We start from the raw sequence: 17,398 nt of genomic DNA, 5'->3' as shown, positions 1-17,398 counted from the left end.
AATGTTTCGACTGAACGGAAGAACGAGATATAAAACGGCCTATTTTAATTAATTTAATTAATAGAAAACAGCAACATGTTAGTAAAACGGTAAAATAAGAAAGCCGTTGCGCGACGTATTATCAGGTTTACGGTAAAAGAGGCGCGGTCTGATGACGCACATTGTGCGCGTCCTTTCCTGTCTGCTGTTCGTTTGTTTTGTCTCTTTCCTTTATGATCCTGATAAATACTCCACTACTCCCGGAGTGTAACGTTATTCAAAGGCCATTCCGACGCCTGCTTTAAAGGTTTCTGTATCGGCTAATATACATTAATACCTGTTCTGTTTGTGTTGAAATTATAGTAAACGTTATATATATAGGTCTAATATCGGTTTTAGTGATTAGAGTATCGACTCATTTGTTGTCTCGGAATCCTCCGGATTTAATCCACTCAGATGGCTTCGAATCCGCCGCAAGGTAAGATCTTGGGTTTGTATGGGAGGGTGAAACGTGGGTTATTTCCTCTAAACCAAGTGGCCTGCTGTGTTCGTTTTGTCAGGCTTTCAGAACAAAAACCGAGCTGCGATCCTGGCCGAGCTGGACAAGGAGAAGAGGCGCCTGATCCAGAGCCAGTCCCTGAACAGTCCCGGAGCCAGGTGACGCGCTCTCCGAGCCGGCGGCGTTCGAACCGGCCGCGGAGCCGTGGCATTAAAACGCCCGCAATGTGGTTCTTTTTTTTTTTTTTTTGCCCGCAGCATCGCTCTGTCGAGGCCCGCCGTGAATAAGGACTTCCGCGACCACGCCGAGCAGCAGCACATCGCCGCCCAGCAGAAGGCTGCGCTGCAGGTAAAACACCCGACGCGAATCTCTCTCTCTCTCTCTCTCCCCCTTTCCCCACATTTGGTTCCATTTTTCTGCGTAGGTTTTTGTGATTTTTTTAGTTGTTTGCATCTCCCAGCATGCCCACGCACACTCTTCAGGCTTCTTCATCACCCAGGATTCTGCCTTCGGGAACCTCATCCTTCCGGTGTTGCCACGACTGGATCCAGAATAAATCCAGAAGACAGTCATTCATCTTTCTCTACTTTCCTTTTTTTTAATAAAGTGACCACAAATGGACAATAATACAATAGTGCTATTGTTTTTTTTGTTTTTTTGCTTTATATAAAAATAATAAAACTGTCATGGGATGGAGAATTTATTCAGTTTGGCAGCTGCAAGTTGGAATCCTTCTACTGGTCATTGTAGCCTGTAAAGCGTTGCTACAAAAAAAAAAAAACAGTCGTAATTATAGGTTTCAAATAACCAACTTGTAAACTGCCACCTGGGTCTTTTGGGACATTGACCTGGCAACGAGAACGAATGCATAATAATGACACCTTTAAATGTGTATTTTTTTTTTTTAAGAGGAGGGTCTTTATGTAAGTGCTTTGTAATCCTGGATAAATAAGGCTTTCTGGGGAATTATTATCTGTATAGCTGCTACATAATTAGATGCATATAAAGTTTGACAAAGACAGGAACCACACTTTATGCAGGTGAACACGCATTCATATGTACTGCCAGAGTGGCACACAGAGGTTGGCACAGGACGAGTGAGCAGTGAATCGGGGTCTGCGGGGTCCTTCCGAAATCCGGATTAGGATGGGTTGAAGGGTCCGGCGATGATGTAGTTGGACGGACTGGCCTGCTGACCGAGGTTGTTGCAGATCAGCATTATCTGGTTGCTCTGGGCTTGGGACAGCGAGCTGCAGCTCTGGTACACGCTGAAGTTGGTCTTCCTCCCCGGAATGTTGCCCTTCTCGCACATGGTCTTCACCATCTTGGCCAGCTTGTTCTTGCCCAGGGCCTGGCAGTTGTACCAGTGAAGGGCGGCCAGGTTGACCACGGGCTTGATGGAGAGGTAGAAGGGCGCGTCGTCGTGCAGCATGGCCTGGGGCCTGCGCTGGGCGTACTCTTTGTAGTCCTGCACGGGGCAGGTCTGCGGGGTCTGGGGCGTGCCGTAGATGCGACACTCCGTCCCCGCTCGCCTGGTCCTGGCGTTGCTGCTGCTCGGGTCTTGGTAGGTCCACTCCAGGCACTCCAGCCCCGTCTCTGACGCCAGGAGACGCACGTCGCCCCACCTCAGCACGGAGCTGTGGAAGCCAGTGCAGTGGCCGAAGGCCTTGGTGGTGTTGAGCCACACCAGGTTCAGCAGACCCTCCGGGTTGAAGCGGCTCAGCAGGCCCTTCTTCCTCAGGATGAGCTCGTCTGCGAAGGTGAGCTTCATGGACTTGTGGGGCTTGTTGCCCTTACCTTTGAACTTGAGCTCGAGCTGCTTCTGCTTGAGGGCCTCCTGGGAGCACCGGAACTCCCTGTCTCGGGTGATGCTGTACTCGTAGCGCTGCTCCTTCAGGTAGCGCTCCAGGCCACACTGGTAGTTGGCCAGGCTGTTGGGTTCGTACTCGGAACCGTCCTTCTGCCGCGCGTCCATGAAGAACGAAGCCAGGTAGGCGTCCAGCTCGTGGCAGGGGACGCAGTAGATCTCCCTGGTCTCAGACGGGTACTTGGACACCAGGAAGTCACGGAAGTTGCGAAGCGCCGTCTGGGTGCTGCGGATGGTTTTCTCGTTCTGTTCCCGGAAGGTGTCCACTCTTTCCTCCAGTTCTGTTGGGAAGGAAAGGGTGGGACTTTTACAACGAATCTACTAGAGCATCTCATAATATAAAAAAAAAAAAAAAAAACTTTACCTCCACGTACGCTATTCGTTTCCCAACACAAAAATGTCCCATTTTTGAGGTATGCTCATTTATTCAGTGAATAATTATTTTGGAATTATTAGGGTGGAAAGTTTTCCGTCGTTTCATGGCTGTTTTTATGTGTGGCCGTAACTAGCTTTTAAAATAACGAACACAGACGGGTTTCGCCTCTTATTCCATTTTTTTATTATTATTACATGAGGCCAGTGGCTACTGAGTGCGAGTTTGGCTCATTAGAAACACGGTACCAAGACACACAAACAAGTAAAAGACAGAGGAAACAGTCCCTGTGACCTGTAGCAATATGAGCATGCACTCCCCCCCCAAAAAAACGCTAAAACCAACGCTCAGACTACAAAAGACGGGAATTAATACTGACGAAGGTGATTACGGTGAAGATCCAACGTGTTTGTGCACAGCCGTGAACAGCTCATTAGTTCCTAGTGTTCTTGACATGATCGTTTCATCACACAATGGCCGTGGCTACAAGGTCCATGATGGTGGAAGATGAGGACGTAGACATCAGGCCTGGGAAAAATGACAGGGACGGCTCATCCAGTGCGTCATTTGCTGACGATTGGCAAAAGGTCCCCCTTGGCTTTCATGGATTTAATCTTGGCTTTGATGTTGTCGTCCATGGCCTGGCGACAGCGCACCGCGTAGCGCGCCAGCGTCTCCTCCTTCTCGTCCCAGGGGGGCAGAGCGTGGAAGACCTCGGGGGCGGCCAGGCTGAGCTCGGCGATGGCCGCCGTCCTGGAGATGGTGTTGCGGTCCACGCCGACCCGGTCGAAGGCCACTTTCATGGACACGCTGCGCCGGAACTCCTGAAGGGCGGCCATGTACCGCGCAATGACGCCAACGACGTTCTTCACTGGGACGGGAGAACAGATGTTGATTAATACGCAAGCGCGCACGCAGTCAGTGATGTATATCTAGGGAAATTCATATTTCATTGTTATTTCTTCACAAATCTGGTCCAGAAAAGTTGACATTCACATATGCCAGATTGAAGTGAAAGTGACTGTCATTGTGAAACACTGCAGCACAGCACATGGTGCACACAACGAAACGTGTCCTCTGCTTTTAGGTGAGCAGTGGGCAGCCATGACAAGGCGCCCTTGTCATGGTGATTTGCTCAGTGGCACCTTAGTGGTTCAAGACTCGAACCGGCAACCTTCTGATGACGGGGCCGCTTCCTTAACCGCTGCCCCTCACTTTAACACATAAAGTGATTTTTATTTTTTAACGTTGATAGTGGCAATCCAGCACCTCAAATTATTAGAACCTATGATCAATGGGGTGGTAGTAGCCTAGCGGGTAACACACTCACTTATGAACCAGAAGACCCAGGTTCAAATCCCACTTACTACCATTGTGTCCCTGAGCAGGACACTTAACCCCGAGTGTCTCTGGGGGGGACTGTCCCTGTAACTACTGACTGTAAGTCGCTCTGGATAAGGACGCCTGATAAATGCTGTAAATGTAATGAAACATGACAGAAACACCTCACAACACTTTCAGATTACAACTTACTGCGAACGCGGGTGTTCTCCCCCTCTCTGCTCCTCTTAGAAATCTTTATGGTCCTCTGCCTGTCCAGTGGGTGCAATTCCACTTCCTCAAATGAGTCAAACAGAGCAGGGGACTCAAACTGGACCGCGTCGTCCGGGAAGGTGCTGATGAGCTGGTGGGAACTGCCCGGCTCCATCTGACTGGAGGGATGACCCCTCCTCTTCTCTGGAAAGTACAGAGGAGGTAAAAAAAAAGAGGACATTCGCGTCCAAAACTGCTTCTAAAAACGTGTGTACGTTCGATAGGCCTTGAGGCTGAACATGGAGGTACCTGGCCGGAGCTGGTCCTGCAGGAAGTCACAGATTAGCTCGGCCTTTTTGGTCAACTCCTGCTGCAGCAGCTCCTTGTCCTGCTTAAGGCTGCTTATGGTCTCGCCCATCAGCTCACTTTTGCTCCGTTCTGCCTGCAGCAGCGCTTTGAGCCTCTCTATTTCATATGCGGCAGGAGGCACTGTTTGAAAGAGACGCAGCGGTTCAGTTCATGCAGTTCTGCAGAGTTTGTGAGCATTCACAGCCTGACCATGGAGAAACGAAGTTACGACCACATAAAACAAGGACATATATCAGAAGTATTTAGATTAATATTTTAATCTTCTCCTCTGGAGAAATTATAAGAGACTAAATTAAATAAATTATTAATTACATGTAATTATATGTAGTTGCCTGCTAATAACAAATTAGTAAACAATGTTTTTCAGGACATGCCATTTTATATGTATTCATAAATTACATGTGGTAGTAACACATAAAACTTTACAATCATAACAATATAAATAAATGTATACTGAATGAGACTGTAACCTACCTGCTAACCTGCTACTACGATGTTACGTTCCTTTTCTTAAATTGAGTCCCACATAGAGCATATTAATCACTACCGCTTTTTCTTTTAAGAGGAAAAAAGGCGATGTCAATGCCACATTTGTTAAGTAATCAGGGACCAAATTTATTAAAATTCTGCTTTGCTGTTTAACAATAGCTACTCTATGAGGTCTCCTTTTCGTGCAATTGTCCTGCTGGTAATTTCAGTAAAAGTTCATTAGAACGTGTTTCATTGGATCTCACGTGATTTGTTTTCTTTTATTTCAGCATTCATTGTTCTAGTGTACAGTAATGGAAACACAGATAATAAATCACAAAAAAAATAAAAATAAATAAATAGTCATCCATTGGATACATAAAATCTGACATTTGTCAAATCTGCCAATCCAACCCATAATGGAAAATAAACCACAAAATTACAATATTGAATTCATGGTTTTAATGAGTCAACAGAAAGACAACACCTACTGCAGATGCTCTGTAGTGATGATTACAGCAATGTTTCACAAAATGCAGAGATAAGAGAGTAAAATTCACAACTACAGGTGACTGTGGCCTGCTGTTACGCAACACGTGCCCTGAGAGAACCTCCAGTCATCCTTGTCCGGCATTTATTTTTCTTCAGTTTAGAAGATTCTACCGATGTCCACCCGTCGAGTGAGGAACACTGAAGAACGTGGGCTGCAAAAGAAAGAAAAACAGAATGATTAATTGGTTAACATTTGCATTGTTGCATTTAAACCTCCATTTGGCGTAACGTAGTTTCACGTCAGGGCAACATCTCGAAGAGTTCTTGGAAACTCACATATGATTCCATCAACTGTGCTACGTTCTAAAATCTGTTTGGAAAATCTCCCCAAATGTGACCGCACCTACAAGGTCCTCCTCGCTGAAGAAGAAAGGGCCTCACGCGGTCTTTCCGGGACTCCTGGTTCAAGGCGCACAGCCTGGAAAAAAATTCCCGCTGGCCCACCCAGCTCTGGCTGGTCGGCCTTATGGTCACAGGACAGGCAGGATTGGCCGCCCACGGCAGAGTCTTCTGACGGGAGGCGGGTATTTCGGCGATTGTCTGCAATGTGGTCAAATAAACGGATCATTAATGGATCATGTGGGAATTGCGGGGCCGTGTAGAGCGGTTACGGGGCTGCACTTTACCTGTGCTGCCTACAAACTCTTCTAGCTGCAGCTTGACCGCGAACGGGCTCTCGCTGCTGGGGCTGTACAGTGAGGTCACAGGCCACGGCGCCTGTGCGGCAGCAGCTGTGAACGCAGCCTAAAGCGGGAAGAGAAAAATAAATTAAAAAAAGGGAATAAACAGCCTAAAACGAAGAGAGTTATAATAGTTCCTACACGCACCGGCCTGATTTTAAAGCGTCATGGGTCAGCTTTTTTACAACTTCAAAAACTTGTAATGCAGGTTTGGGCTGGTCAGTCTATTGTAGTATCTGCTGTCTTTTAAATTCTGCACATGGCTGCACTGAACTTTCCATTCTTCCCCAATATAAAAAAAAATGCTCATGTTGGTTCAAGTAGCTGTTCACAGAAGTAAATTCAGAAAAACATGTTAGGTAACAAGAACTTTATTTTATGCATTAGATTTGTTATCATATTTAATTCAATTCTGCCCCACCTGCTTATTATCATGAAAAAAATCACCGTTTGACGCAATAAAAACTAACACTGAACATACAGCGAAAACAGACATTCCATCTTCCTCGTTCTCATCTATACTTGTAAATATGACGAAATGCTGGTTCACTCAAAAACTAAATCACCCACAGTGCATTTGGGTCATTATGACAAAAGTTAAATAAAAATAAATAAATAAACAAATAAATAAAAAATAAATAATAAAAAAAAAATAAAAGACACTCACCTATAGAGCAACTCCGTCTTGCAGTAAAATGAAATAGGGCACCGTCTTCCTTTCACTTCTGAACCGAAATTGCGAAACACGTACACGGTAGGCTATTTTGAACCAGCGGCCCTGTGGTTCCAAGTGAATGGTAAAAATGAGGTTAATGCCAAACCAGACATCTTCAAAGTTAAAGAGACTCAGTCGCCATATGGCAATAATACGGAGCACCCGCGGTTCACACTGGTAACCGTCCAGTGCACGAATACACCGGATCAGCATTGGCGTGCAGTGATCAGTGGCACCCCGGCAGAAATGCCCGGCTCAGGGGAATAATTCTTCGGCAAAACAGGATTCCAGGTGTTAGTTGGGTTACATTAAGCTTAAGGTCGTGGTTCGCTGATAAACTCGCTTAAAATAACCCAGGAATCTGAGAGAACCTTTTTTTTTTTTTTTTTTTTTTTGTGGAAAATCCCCCCCGGTCTCATGTGTGCATCAAAATACATAATTAACACCCATTAAAAAGCATATGTATATTTGATCTGACTAACATTAAAACCATTTATAATCTGCCCAGCAATATGTGAATTTACAGAAATTTGCAATCAGGCGGAAACAATTACGACGCATGAACTCTCCGATTCTGCACCGTCAGGGTGGAGCAGCGCTGTGCACACGCGCCGAGCGTGGGGCGTGGCCTCTCGGCTGCAGCATGAGAAATTGAATTTTCTGCCCGGACGGGAGAGCTGTGCCAGCCTCGTAAACTTAATTAGACGTATAAATCTGAACAAAGCCTGGCGCAGTGTGCACACCAGCCCGCCGGGCCTAACGCGCCCTCACAAAGTCACCGAAAACAACAACATGTTGTGCAGACATCTACACACAATCCAGACATATTTTACCAACTACAGACTCATGCAGAGCTGTGATCAAATCTCACAACCAGCCAAGCAAAAATGTACAAATGCAAATCTATAGCCATGTCATTCAATAATCACGGTGGCATTTGTGTAAGGACGTTTTAAGTATTTTAACCTTTAGAGACGATTTAAACGTCTGGAGGTTCTTGCTAAGGAACGTGTAGGTGTGTCATGCCAAGTTGGGGGTACCATACCTGAAGGGTCTCCTTTAGGATCAGCACTTAAGGCCTGAGCCGACATCATTCCCAGATCCGGGTTCGCTCCGCCACCCAGGTCTCCGAAGGCTGTGGCCGTGGCAAAGTCGTCGCTGGGGGGGCGTCCCGCCAGGTGTAGGGCCCCGGCGGACCCGCTCCCGTTCTGACCCGCCGTTCTGCACTGGGCGCCGGGGAGAGGGGCGCGCGCGGGTTTGGCCACGGGCGGGTCGTACGGGGACGAGTTCCCCGGTGGGGACACCCCCGCGGAGTCTCCGTCCGGCGAGGGGGGCTTGTGGGGTAAGGGCCGGCATGGCGAGGACCGGGACGGAGGGCGCGACCGCGACACCCCTGCGGACGAGTGGCCGGCCTCCGCGCCGGCTACGGTGTAATAGTCTTCCGAAGTCTCCTCTTTAATCTTCTTCACCAGCGGGTCACCGGCCCCTTCGTCGGAGCTGCCCCCCTGCGGCGGCGGCGGCCTCTTCCTCGGCGGGACGCGGGACGCGCGCTGCGGCTCAGAGTCCTCGTCCGTGGCCGACGACTCGCAGACGATGTCGAACAGGTTGCCGTTGTACTCCTCGCCGTTGTCGTCCGCCTCGGAGGCCTCGCTGCAGTTGGAGAAGTCGCACGAGTCCCGCGTCCGGCCGCAGTGCGCTTTGCCCTTCGCCGCGCGCTCCAGGAAGCGGTCGCCCTGGCTGCCGGAGCCCGGCCCCGGCAGGTGGGCGTCGGCGTCCGGGTAGCCCCCTCGGTCCTTCTGGCCGCTCGTGCAGTTGGACATCAGCGGCCAGTGGTAAGCGTGGCCGGCGCTGCAGCCCCACAGCGCGGTCAGGTTACCGTGGGACCCCTCGGTCAGTAGGTGCTTGAGACTGGGAATCAGGGTGCAGATGGTCCCGTGACTGTGGGCCCAACTGACCAGCTTAGACAAGTTATCGGACGAGGTGTGCAAGCAGTCTTCCATGCTGAGGTCCTTCCCCTGTCAAAAAAGGGACACGCTGGTCAGTCAAGACCCTGAGGAATGAAGACTGAACATCCGACGCGGCGCTTAACGAAGGGAATTAAAAATGGGGGGGCAGCGGTGGCCTAGCGGTTAAGGAAGTGGCCCCGTAAACAGAAGGTCGCCGGATCGAATACCGATCTGCCAAGGTGCCACACTCTGCTCCCCGGCGCCTGTCACAGCCGCCCACTGCTCACTAAAGGTGATGGTTAAAAGCAGAGACGCAATTTCCAGCGGGATTAATAAAGTGTAAATAAATAAAATAACATTTACATTTAAGGCCTTTGGCCGACGCCCTTATCCAGAGCGACTTACAACGTGCTGTCACGTTACCATGGATGAAGTGATCAGATGAATACAATCTTTTTATTCACTCTGTTGTAGATTCTGTACACAAGTCAGACAAGAAGAAGGTCACAAGTTCATCTAAATATTCTCTAAAGAGGAAGGTCTTGAGCTGCCGTGTGAAAGTGTTCAAATCTCAAGGGGAAGTTCATTCCACCACCGAGGATGGAGAAGAGTCTAGATTTATTTGAAATAACAAATAAATTAATAAAAACATGCACTGTACTTTTTTCCCCATTTAAATTTTCAACTAAAGGTGCAACCGGTTAGATTCAGATATTTTAGACGAAATAACCACACACAAGAGAATAAATCTCGGCCTAAAATATGCAAAGCGTATTTAACGAATGCATTAGTGACAGTTGGTGACAACTAGCGACACTGTGGCTCGTCGTACGCACGTATGGCTGACCGAAGGCGTCCCCCAGGCAAATCAAATCCAACAAGGCGCGTTTTAAAAATGTTTTAGCGCCTGGATTAGCATCACCAGACCGCGGATGCGCTAGCTGGCTAGCGGGCAGAGCCGGCCGAACAAAGACTTCAGCCGCAACGGTTTACCTCGACGCGGGAGGGTCGTCGCTCAGCGTCCACTCACACGCAGCTCGACCGGGCGTCGCTGCTCGGCTGCGGGCTCACGGACGCAGGCGTGCAAATGGCGAGACGCGAGCATGCAAAAGCGCAATAAAAAAAAAAAAAAACCAACAACAACAATACAACGGAGATGCTCGGCCGCGCATGCGCACTTGTCCACTTCCGCGTCCTTCGACGCCTACTACCGCACTCCCGACACTATTTTACAGTTTTAAATACATTTTTTATGAAGTCTGTCTGCTTTTACTACCACGGTGTCGGTGAAATTGTACAGATAATGAAGCAGTAGGTGCTCTAGCAGACGATTAAGAGAGTGGAGTGGACGGACCGCCATTACGCCAGCTGCGAAGCACGAGGTGGGCGTGTGCGCGGTGACGTCATCAAAACAGTCGCCGAGGTCTCCGTGGTAACCTGCCGCTCCTTCTTAACGCCCGACGTTTAACTGTCTACATCACGAAGGGTGCGTCTTCTCTCACCTCGTCCGCGGCGTCAGCGATGGCACCGCGTCTAACTGCTTCCGGGTCGGACCCATCGGGCGTCGCCGCCGCCGCGTGCTTTCGCCCCGCGAAGCCATTGCGTTTCAGGAACTTGTCGAGCCAGCCGCGGCTGGCCGCGAACTGCCCGCCGCCGTCCGCCGCGCACGCCCGGACCTCTCTGGCCCTGCGCCGGATCATTGTGCGCGACACGCGGCGGCGACCGGCGCGCATGGACGCGACCCACCCCGCCAGCCTGGCCTCCATCTCCTCGCTGACCTTCTTCCTGCCCCCGCCCTCCAGCCTCGCTCTGTGCTGGTCGGGGACCGACAGCAGCTCCTGCTTCTGCCTCCTCCAGTCTCGGATCCGCTTCGGGTCCTCTCCAGAATGCTGCTCTGCGTATCTGACGGCGTCCAGCTTGAATTTGACGTCGTACTTTCTCTTCGGTGCCATGCTGCCGGTCGTCTCATAGTCGACGCCAAGGAGAGTTTCCACCGCCGAGTTCCTCAACTTACCGGGAATACCGTAATACTTCTAATAACATCGCGTCTCTGATAGTAGACCGTCTCCTGTAAAAGCTGCGCAGCGCACGTTTGTTTCCCGCGCACGGGCACACGGGACGTGCGCCATCGAGAACTTTCTGCCAACTACCTCACTTGTCACTTCGTCACTTTAAACTTACCTCTGTTGCACTACATGGTTTTGCACTCTCCACCATTATTTGTATATGGTGTTTATAAAATTGTATATTGTTTTTTTTATTTTTTTTTATTGTATTTATACTTTGTATTCAATGTTACTGTTACTGTTTTTGTATTTAATGTTACTTGTATGGGTCAGAGAGTAACGTAATTTCAATTCTCTGCATGTCCTGTACATGTGGCAGAATTGACAATAAAGCTGACTTGACTTGACTTGAAGAGCGGCGCAAGCGTGCGGGCTTTCGGGCGTCCGCGTCAGCACGCACTCGGGCCATTTTTTTACAGGTTTTACGGTAGATGGCAGGCGGAATCCGGGTACTTTTCAATTCCAGCCATCATAGTCACATGGCCACGCTGAGCCACGCTATTAAAGTAATACAATTGAATAATCACTAGCTGTGGCATGAACGAAAGTTAATAACATTACTATAGGCTTCCCGTAAATAGTTGGGAGGTGTGAGCTCGGACCTTGTAAAGTGAAGTGATTGTCACATGTGATGCACAGCACACAATGCACACAGTGAAATTTGTCCTTTGCATTTAACCCATCACCCTGAGTGAGCAGTGGGCACCATGACAGGCGCCCGGGGAGCAGCGTGTGGGGACAGTGCTTTGCTCAGTGGCACCTGGGCGGCTCAGGATTCGAACCTTCTGATTACAGGGCCGCTTCCTTAACCGCTAGGCCACCACTGCCCCCTGTGCCTGTGGAGTTGTGTATGATCTGTTGCAAAACAAGTTCTAAATCTTTTTTTTTTTTTTTTTTTTTCCTAAGTATTAATGCTGTGGTTTAAATGCGACCGGTTACTTTTATAAAAGCTTGTGTGTTATCCTTGTACCCTAATCAATAACTGGACTTTAATCAATAACTCATAACTTTATGAGCAGAGTGCAATAACAATTGGGAGACTTTTACTATTATTAGAAAGTTTATTGTATTTACATTGTTAACACTTCACTGTGTTTTTACATAAAACAAAACTATGGTACAATTAGTCAAACTCATTTATTACAAACCGTTTTAGGTCACACAGAGAGGCGTTTAAGGCGTTCTGCATTCTTTACAGCTTGGGTTTCATCAGAGCCATCATCTTCTCCATTTTAATAGCAAGTGCCATGTCTCCCTTGATCTTCAGCTTTCCAGACATGAACGCCATAGTCGGTTTCAGTTTGCCTGATGAGAAAACGACTACTTTTAGAAAGATTATATGAGCTTATATTGTCATGTGTTGTATTAGCCTAGCGGCTAACCCCACTTACAACCATTGTGTCCCTGTGCAAGACACTTAACCATGAGTGTCTCCAGGGGGACTGTCCCTGTAACTACACTGGAAATAAGGAAAGGTTCCCTTTTTAACTGAATCACATGCGATTCAACTGAATATTTAAAGTGTTCCCAACACAATGAATCACAGTTAAAATCAAATTTTTTGACTAACATGTTTGGACTCAATGCCAAATCACGTTTTTGATCAACTTAATAAAATCATTTGTTACTTAATTTTTTAAAAATCATTTAATATATATGGTTTGATATAACGCAAAGGAAGTAGGATGGCCTAAATCAAACCGATGGGTAAGGATGTCTGACAAATGCCATCATTGTATATATATTATACATATGAGACAAAGAACGTCTTTTCATGACCGACAAGAACCGTGGTGACACACCTGCAAACATCTTGATGAAGTCGGCACTGTCCATGTTCATAACCACATCAGGCTTGACCGGCGGCTCCCCGCTGCCTGCGCTTCCTGCGGCATTTTTCAGGTCAATGTACCAGGTGCCCGCATGCTCTCCTAAAAGACCAGCATAGAGTGAATATGGTCGCATAGTGCATTGGAGTTAAATCGGTAAATAAAAGAACTATAGTAATTTTACCTGACAAGTCAAATTTGTATACACCTTGGGTACTTTTGACCACGTCAGGGCTGAGAATGCCCTTTATGACACTAAATGTCTCAGCAATGGGTCCACTGCCTGCAGAATCTGCGACGGTTTTTCCTCCTTTGAAAACTGGACTCCCACCTACAAAAAAAGACGCGACATAACCAACGGCAACAGGCGGCAACATCCGGTGCTGCGTGAGAAACCAAGCGCTCACCGTGATCTTCCATGTGTTTTACCAGGTTATCCGGCACTTCATCCAGGAAGAAATCTGGGAGCAGGGGATGCCCTGAGGGAGAAAAAAAAATGTTAAACTTCATCAAGCCTAAAAAAATTTGGTAAACTAATGTTTTGAAAGGTTGTCTTGCACTGTAAACTACTAACCTGGCTCAACTGCATATATGTCTAAATCCTTTATGCCCTCGTTCTTCAAGATGTTTTCATCAATTACAAAGTTCCCGGTGAAGCTTGTGGGCTTGCTTAAAATGGCATAGGCAGCGTCAGCCATGATATCCACCGTTCTGCACTGTTTGCCAATGCCAGATCCTCCAAGCATATTCATGGCCGCTGTTTCAATGGCTGAAATTTACAGAGAGTGCCAGAAAAGGCTAATTCATATGTTTATGCAAATGAATAACAGCACATGCGTCTTCCTCATCTCACCTGTCTTGGGCCATAATGCGTTAACAGCAATGGAGCCTCGAAATTCTTCCGCCATTCCCAGAACACACATGGACATCCCATACTTGGCCATAGTATACGCTAAATGTGCAAATTAATGAACAAATGCTAAATTACACAATTTAAAACAGCCTAAAGTTGCATAAGGCTAAACAGAACGGTTTCGCTGGACATATTTTTACTTGAAAGCCGCACAAAGCCTACCTGTGTGGTTTTTGAACCAGATCGGGTTAAGGTTAAGAGGTGGGCTGAGATTGAGAATGTGCGGGTTTCTACTCTTCAGCAGATGTGGGATGCACAGTTTAGACCTGTTGAGAAATATTGGATCTCGTAAGGAAGACAGCAAAGCATGATTTAAATTGATGTGTTTACCAACACTGGCAACGCCCTAATCTACGCAGCTAGAGGTACTGCCACCTAGTGGAAGTGAAAGTACATTGCTGAAAGAACTGTATGGGAAATGCACACTTATCAGATATTGATCTTCCTAAAATTCTTGCAGAATCTTAGTATTGTGAAGAAAGACTACGTTAGCCTATTATTCTCTAAGGTGTACTCACACTAGGCAGTTTGAACCATGCACGGGTATACGGCAACCATGCCTAGTGTGAGTACACCCTAATCCGCAATACAATAAGATAAGATCAACCTTTATTAGTCCCACAAGTGGGAAATTGCATTTGTTATGGCAGAAAGTGGATAGAAACAGAAGTAATAGCAGCAAAAACAGTGGTAAATAGCAGCAAAAAAATAAATATGTATATATATCTACAATTGAAATCTACACATGTGCAATGGGGAAAGTAATGGGTAAAATGCAATGGGTACACCTGTACAGTTGGTAATGTGTGTGTGTGGTCAACTGTGAGGTCTTTGTTATAGAGTCTGAAAGCGGTTGGAAGAAAAGACCTTCTGAACCTCTCCTTCCCACATCGTGGGTGCAGTAACCTGCCACTGAAGGAGCTGCTCAGTGCTGTCAGATTTTCCTGCATGGGGTGGGAGATGTTGTCCAACAGGGACAATACTGTTTTCGGACCCCCAGTTCTTGTAGCACCTCCCTGGATATCAATAGTTCTCCTCAAGTCAAATTAAATGAAATATTTTTTTATTTGAGATTAGACAACTACCCACGTGAGGTACGTTCCCCTGAGATTGATACCCAGCATAAGGTCCACTTTCTTCATGGGAGTGTCCAGAGTCCCCGTTAGGTTTATGGCACTGGCATTGTTGACCAAGATGTCGATTCCTGTAAAGCACGACAGTAAAAGCCAACGGTTGCTCCGTGTCAGAATCGCTTGCCAAAACCAGAGCGTTGACAGGACTCACCGCCGAACGTCTGCACCGCTTTCTCCACAGCGTCACCAATCTGTTTTTCATCACGGACATCGACGACACAGGGCAAGGCCCTCCCGCCCGCCGCCTCGACTTACAAGAAACATTTCAGCTGTTAGGTATAAACCTCGACTGAGAAAACTCATAATTAGGTGCAATTAAAACGAATTTCTTATTTTACTCTCTGCGGCGGTGGTGAAGATGGTTCCGGGTAGTTTTGGATGGGCCTCGGCGGTTTTGGCAGCAACGACAATGTTGGCACCGTCCTTGGCAGCTTTCAGGGCGATGGCCTTCCCAATGCCACGGCTCGCGCCCGTCACAAACAGGGTACAGCCAGCCAGTTTTCTGAAATGAACACACAAGCAAGGACCATTAAATGAAAAAAGTGCATTTATAGTCCGGTCACTGGGGACACGTATCCCCATTTTTTAATGAAGGGCCGTGCCTTGATATCTGAGAGTGACGTCAAGCGTGTTTGACCTCGGCTGAGGCCAACGTGGAATATAGGGTAAAGGTCGACGTCGTTTCGGACTGAAGCTGACAATATGATATATTATCATATAGCGCACAAATCAATCGGGCAGTGTGGAGTACCGATTACGGCATGCAAAGTGCAATTTGATTTAGGCTAATTGAACCGAAATGAAGTGATAGCTAACGTGCATACCTTTACATTCTGCACAACCTGCTATTAGCTCGTGTTAGCCAGCTGGTGTGCTGTCTACATGCATTCGAATGCATTAAACTAGTGCAATTTCTATGTCTAAATAAGCATTTGTTGCTTCCATTAAATTAATTGCTGATTAAGAGGACCTTGTAGGTAGCGTTCAAAGTCAAAAGCTAGCCGCCGTGGCTAGCATGATTAGCCGAGTGACAAAAGTAATATTTATAGTTCACAGCAATATGGAGGTCAGTTCTGGCAGATAGAGGACGTGAAACGCGTTTAACGTGAATGCATATGACGTTAGTGGTTCACGAACGAACTAACCAAAGGCACCCGAGGGCTCCACAACAACGTCACAGCTCGAAAGTGTTACAACATGTGCACAGCCACTGCCGCTGATCGGAGCATCAAACTCACCCCGTGTTCTGCAGCATGTCTTGTCTGTATCGATCCGAATCGGCGAGGACGACGTTCTAGCTCAGCTCCAACGGGACCTTGCGACGGCAGCGGTGCAACGTCTCGACCATGAAATTGACTTTTACACCAGGAACCAGGCAAAGACACACATCGACACCGAGACAACACACTCTGCGCAACCTATGTGCGAAAACCGAGCGGCAGACGTCCCTGTTGGTCAAAAGAGGTTCTAGTGATTTGTTCATTTAGTTACTCCTGTATTCATTTAAACAGTGATATAACATCTTAAATCCTATATAATACGATGTATTTACGGTTGGGCTTTAGCGTTACGCGTTTAGTCATAAATATACAACGCAATTATTGACCATATTATCCATCGTTGTTTCTTTATTGGTCTGTCTTCTCGCTGTGTGAAATGGTTTGAACTGCTGGTAATTGCTTTGCCACTGTTTTGGTTGGCAGTGCCGACGATTTATAAATGGTTGGGTAAAAGTGACGCATCTTGATCGGCGAAGATCTCTGTCCCGCTCAGACGAGGTTGAACGAAGACGGCCGAGTGAAACCGAAACCACCGAGCAAGGTAAATAAGATCGTTTACCGAAAGGCCTCTCTTTAAATCACTGCCCCCAAAATTGACATTTTCATCAGTATGCGGTCAGTAAGTGAATGGTCTTATTATCCTCTAAAACGTTACACAACAGCTTTTACTGAACTGTATTAAAATACAGCATACAAACAAAAAATGCGGGCCAAATTGTTCTGCTGGTCCTACCTGTACGTTGAATTCTAGAAGTTATGCAAATGAATAAACAATCCTCCTAGAATCCGCGTGTTTGTATGCATTTTTTTTTTTACTTTTTATTGCATTGCTTGGATGTGTTGGGCCATGTCAAATTAGGCTCCGCAGAACCCGCCTAACTGGTGAAACAAGTTTCCTCTTGCACGCAGTGCTGCGGGGATAACTCCTCAGACCGACACCATTGCCAACCTCTTGCACTTTTTATTATTAAATCGCGTGTTTTTTTTTATTTGTATTTTTTATTTTTTTGCAGGCTGAGCAAATGCAAACGACGGCCCGCGTTTCGTGCGTGGGGGAAACCGGACGCCGAAGCGCGGCCTTTATCCGTTTAGCTCGTTAATTCATTCCAGCCCGCGGCTCCCGCGTCAGGTCAACAACAACAACAACAAACAAACAACAACAACACCCACTTTCCCGAACACACGTGACGGAGCGC

General features: G+C 47.3%; 4 protein-coding genes across 14 annotated transcripts in view; 2 read left to right on the top strand and 2 right to left on the bottom strand.

Annotated features, from left to right (window-relative positions):
- Positions 1-157: 157 nt before the first annotated feature.
- inip (ints3 and nabp interacting protein) lies at positions 158-1,177 on the top strand. Of its 4 annotated transcripts, none has more exons than XM_028972590.1 (5): positions 168-286; positions 379-457; positions 540-636; positions 736-826; positions 922-1,177. In XM_028972590.1, exons 2-5 carry the CDS (start codon positions 436-438, stop codon positions 1,078-1,080), a joined length of 369 nt encoding a protein of 122 aa, XP_028828423.1. In that variant the 5' UTR covers positions 168-286; positions 379-435; the 3' UTR covers positions 1,081-1,177. The 4 variants fall into 4 exon arrangements, with proteins under 4 accessions (XP_028828426.1, XP_028828425.1, XP_028828423.1 ...); XM_028972591.1 differs by having other exon boundaries at positions 180-286; positions 436-457; XM_028972593.1 differs by having other exon boundaries at positions 158-457; positions 939-1,105.
- Positions 1,178-1,244: 67 nt separating this feature from the next.
- kiaa1958 (KIAA1958 ortholog) lies at positions 1,245-11,017 on the bottom strand. 5 transcript variants are annotated; one of them, XM_028972583.1, is made up of 5 exons: positions 10,484-11,017; positions 8,081-9,050; positions 4,561-4,740; positions 4,252-4,455; positions 2,751-3,589 (listed from the first exon to the last, which is right to left on the bottom strand). In XM_028972583.1, exons 1-5 carry the CDS (start codon positions 10,931-10,933, stop codon positions 3,282-3,284), a joined length of 2,112 nt encoding a protein of 703 aa, XP_028828416.1. In that variant the 5' UTR covers positions 10,934-11,017; the 3' UTR covers positions 2,751-3,281. The 5 variants fall into 5 exon arrangements, with proteins under 5 accessions (XP_028828414.1, XP_028828415.1, XP_028828417.1 ...); XM_028972581.1 differs by lacking the exons at positions 2,751-3,589; positions 4,252-4,455; positions 4,561-4,740 and adding an exon at positions 1,245-2,626; XM_028972582.1 differs by lacking the exons at positions 2,751-3,589; positions 4,252-4,455; positions 4,561-4,740 and adding an exon at positions 1,245-2,626 and having other exon boundaries at positions 10,760-11,017.
- A 1,071-nt stretch (positions 11,018-12,088) lies between these two features.
- Positions 12,089-17,325, bottom strand: hsdl2 (hydroxysteroid dehydrogenase like 2). Its single transcript, XM_028971287.1, has 11 exons — positions 16,161-17,325; positions 15,261-15,424; positions 15,074-15,172; positions 14,879-14,993; positions 13,952-14,055; positions 13,730-13,828; positions 13,451-13,645; positions 13,284-13,355; positions 13,061-13,207; positions 12,850-12,978; positions 12,089-12,352 (listed from the first exon to the last, which is right to left on the bottom strand). The coding sequence occupies exons 1-11, from the start codon at positions 16,175-16,177 to the stop codon at positions 12,240-12,242; spliced, it is 1,254 nt and encodes a 417-aa protein (XP_028827120.1). The 5' UTR covers positions 16,178-17,325; the 3' UTR covers positions 12,089-12,239.
- Positions 16,562-17,398, top strand: part of ptbp3 (polypyrimidine tract binding protein 3) — a 37,045-nt gene continuing 36,208 nt past the window's right edge. For 3 of the 4 annotated variants that reach the window (XM_028971285.1, XM_028971282.1, XM_028971284.1), the window contains exons 1-2: positions 16,562-16,743; positions 17,216-17,331. The gene's annotated coding sequence lies outside the window, so the exon portion shown is untranslated. The remainder of the gene's footprint in view (positions 16,744-17,215; positions 17,332-17,398) is intronic. The other variant, XM_028971283.1, reaches the window with a different exon arrangement.

Source organism: Denticeps clupeoides, chromosome 3 (genome assembly GCF_900700375.1).
Source record: "Denticeps clupeoides chromosome 3, fDenClu1.1, whole genome shotgun sequence".
In the NCBI taxonomy this organism is placed as follows: domain Eukaryota; kingdom Metazoa; phylum Chordata; class Actinopteri; order Clupeiformes; family Denticipitidae; genus Denticeps; species Denticeps clupeoides.
Note: the sequence above shows the minus strand (reverse complement) of the source record. Positions and strands in the feature narration are given on the sequence as shown.

Bases quoted from the DNA above. Each gene is read 5' to 3' on its own strand.
- inip (XM_028972590.1), top strand. From the start codon at position 436: ATGGCTTCGAATCCGCCGCAAG. The intron at 637-735 runs GTGACGCGCTCT...TTTTGCCCGCAG, and splicing joins CTGAACAGTCCCGGAGCCAG to CATCGCTCTGTCGAGGCCCG. The intron at 827-921 runs GTAAAACACCCG...TGATTTTTTTAG, and splicing joins AGCAGAAGGCTGCGCTGCAG to TTGTTTGCATCTCCCAGCAT.
- kiaa1958 (XM_028972581.1), bottom strand. From the start codon at position 10,933: ATGGCACCGAAGAGAAAGTACGACGTCAAATTCAAGCTGGACGCCGTC. The intron at 9,051-10,483 runs GTGAGAGAAGAC...CTTTTTTGACAG, and splicing joins TCGCTGACGCCGCGGACGAG to GGGAAGGACCTCAGCATGGA. The intron at 2,627-8,080 runs GTATGGTACCCC...CCTTCCCAACAG, and splicing joins TCCTAAAGGAGACCCTTCAG to AACTGGAGGAAAGAGTGGAC.
- hsdl2 (XM_028971287.1), bottom strand. The intron at 15,173-15,260 runs GTAAAATAAGAA...GTTTCTTGTAAG, and splicing joins CTTCACCACCGCCGCAGAGA to TCGAGGCGGCGGGCGGGAGG. The intron at 14,056-14,878 runs GTGGGTAGTTGT...ATTTCTCAACAG, and splicing joins CTCAGGGGAACGTACCTCAC to GTCTAAACTGTGCATCCCAC.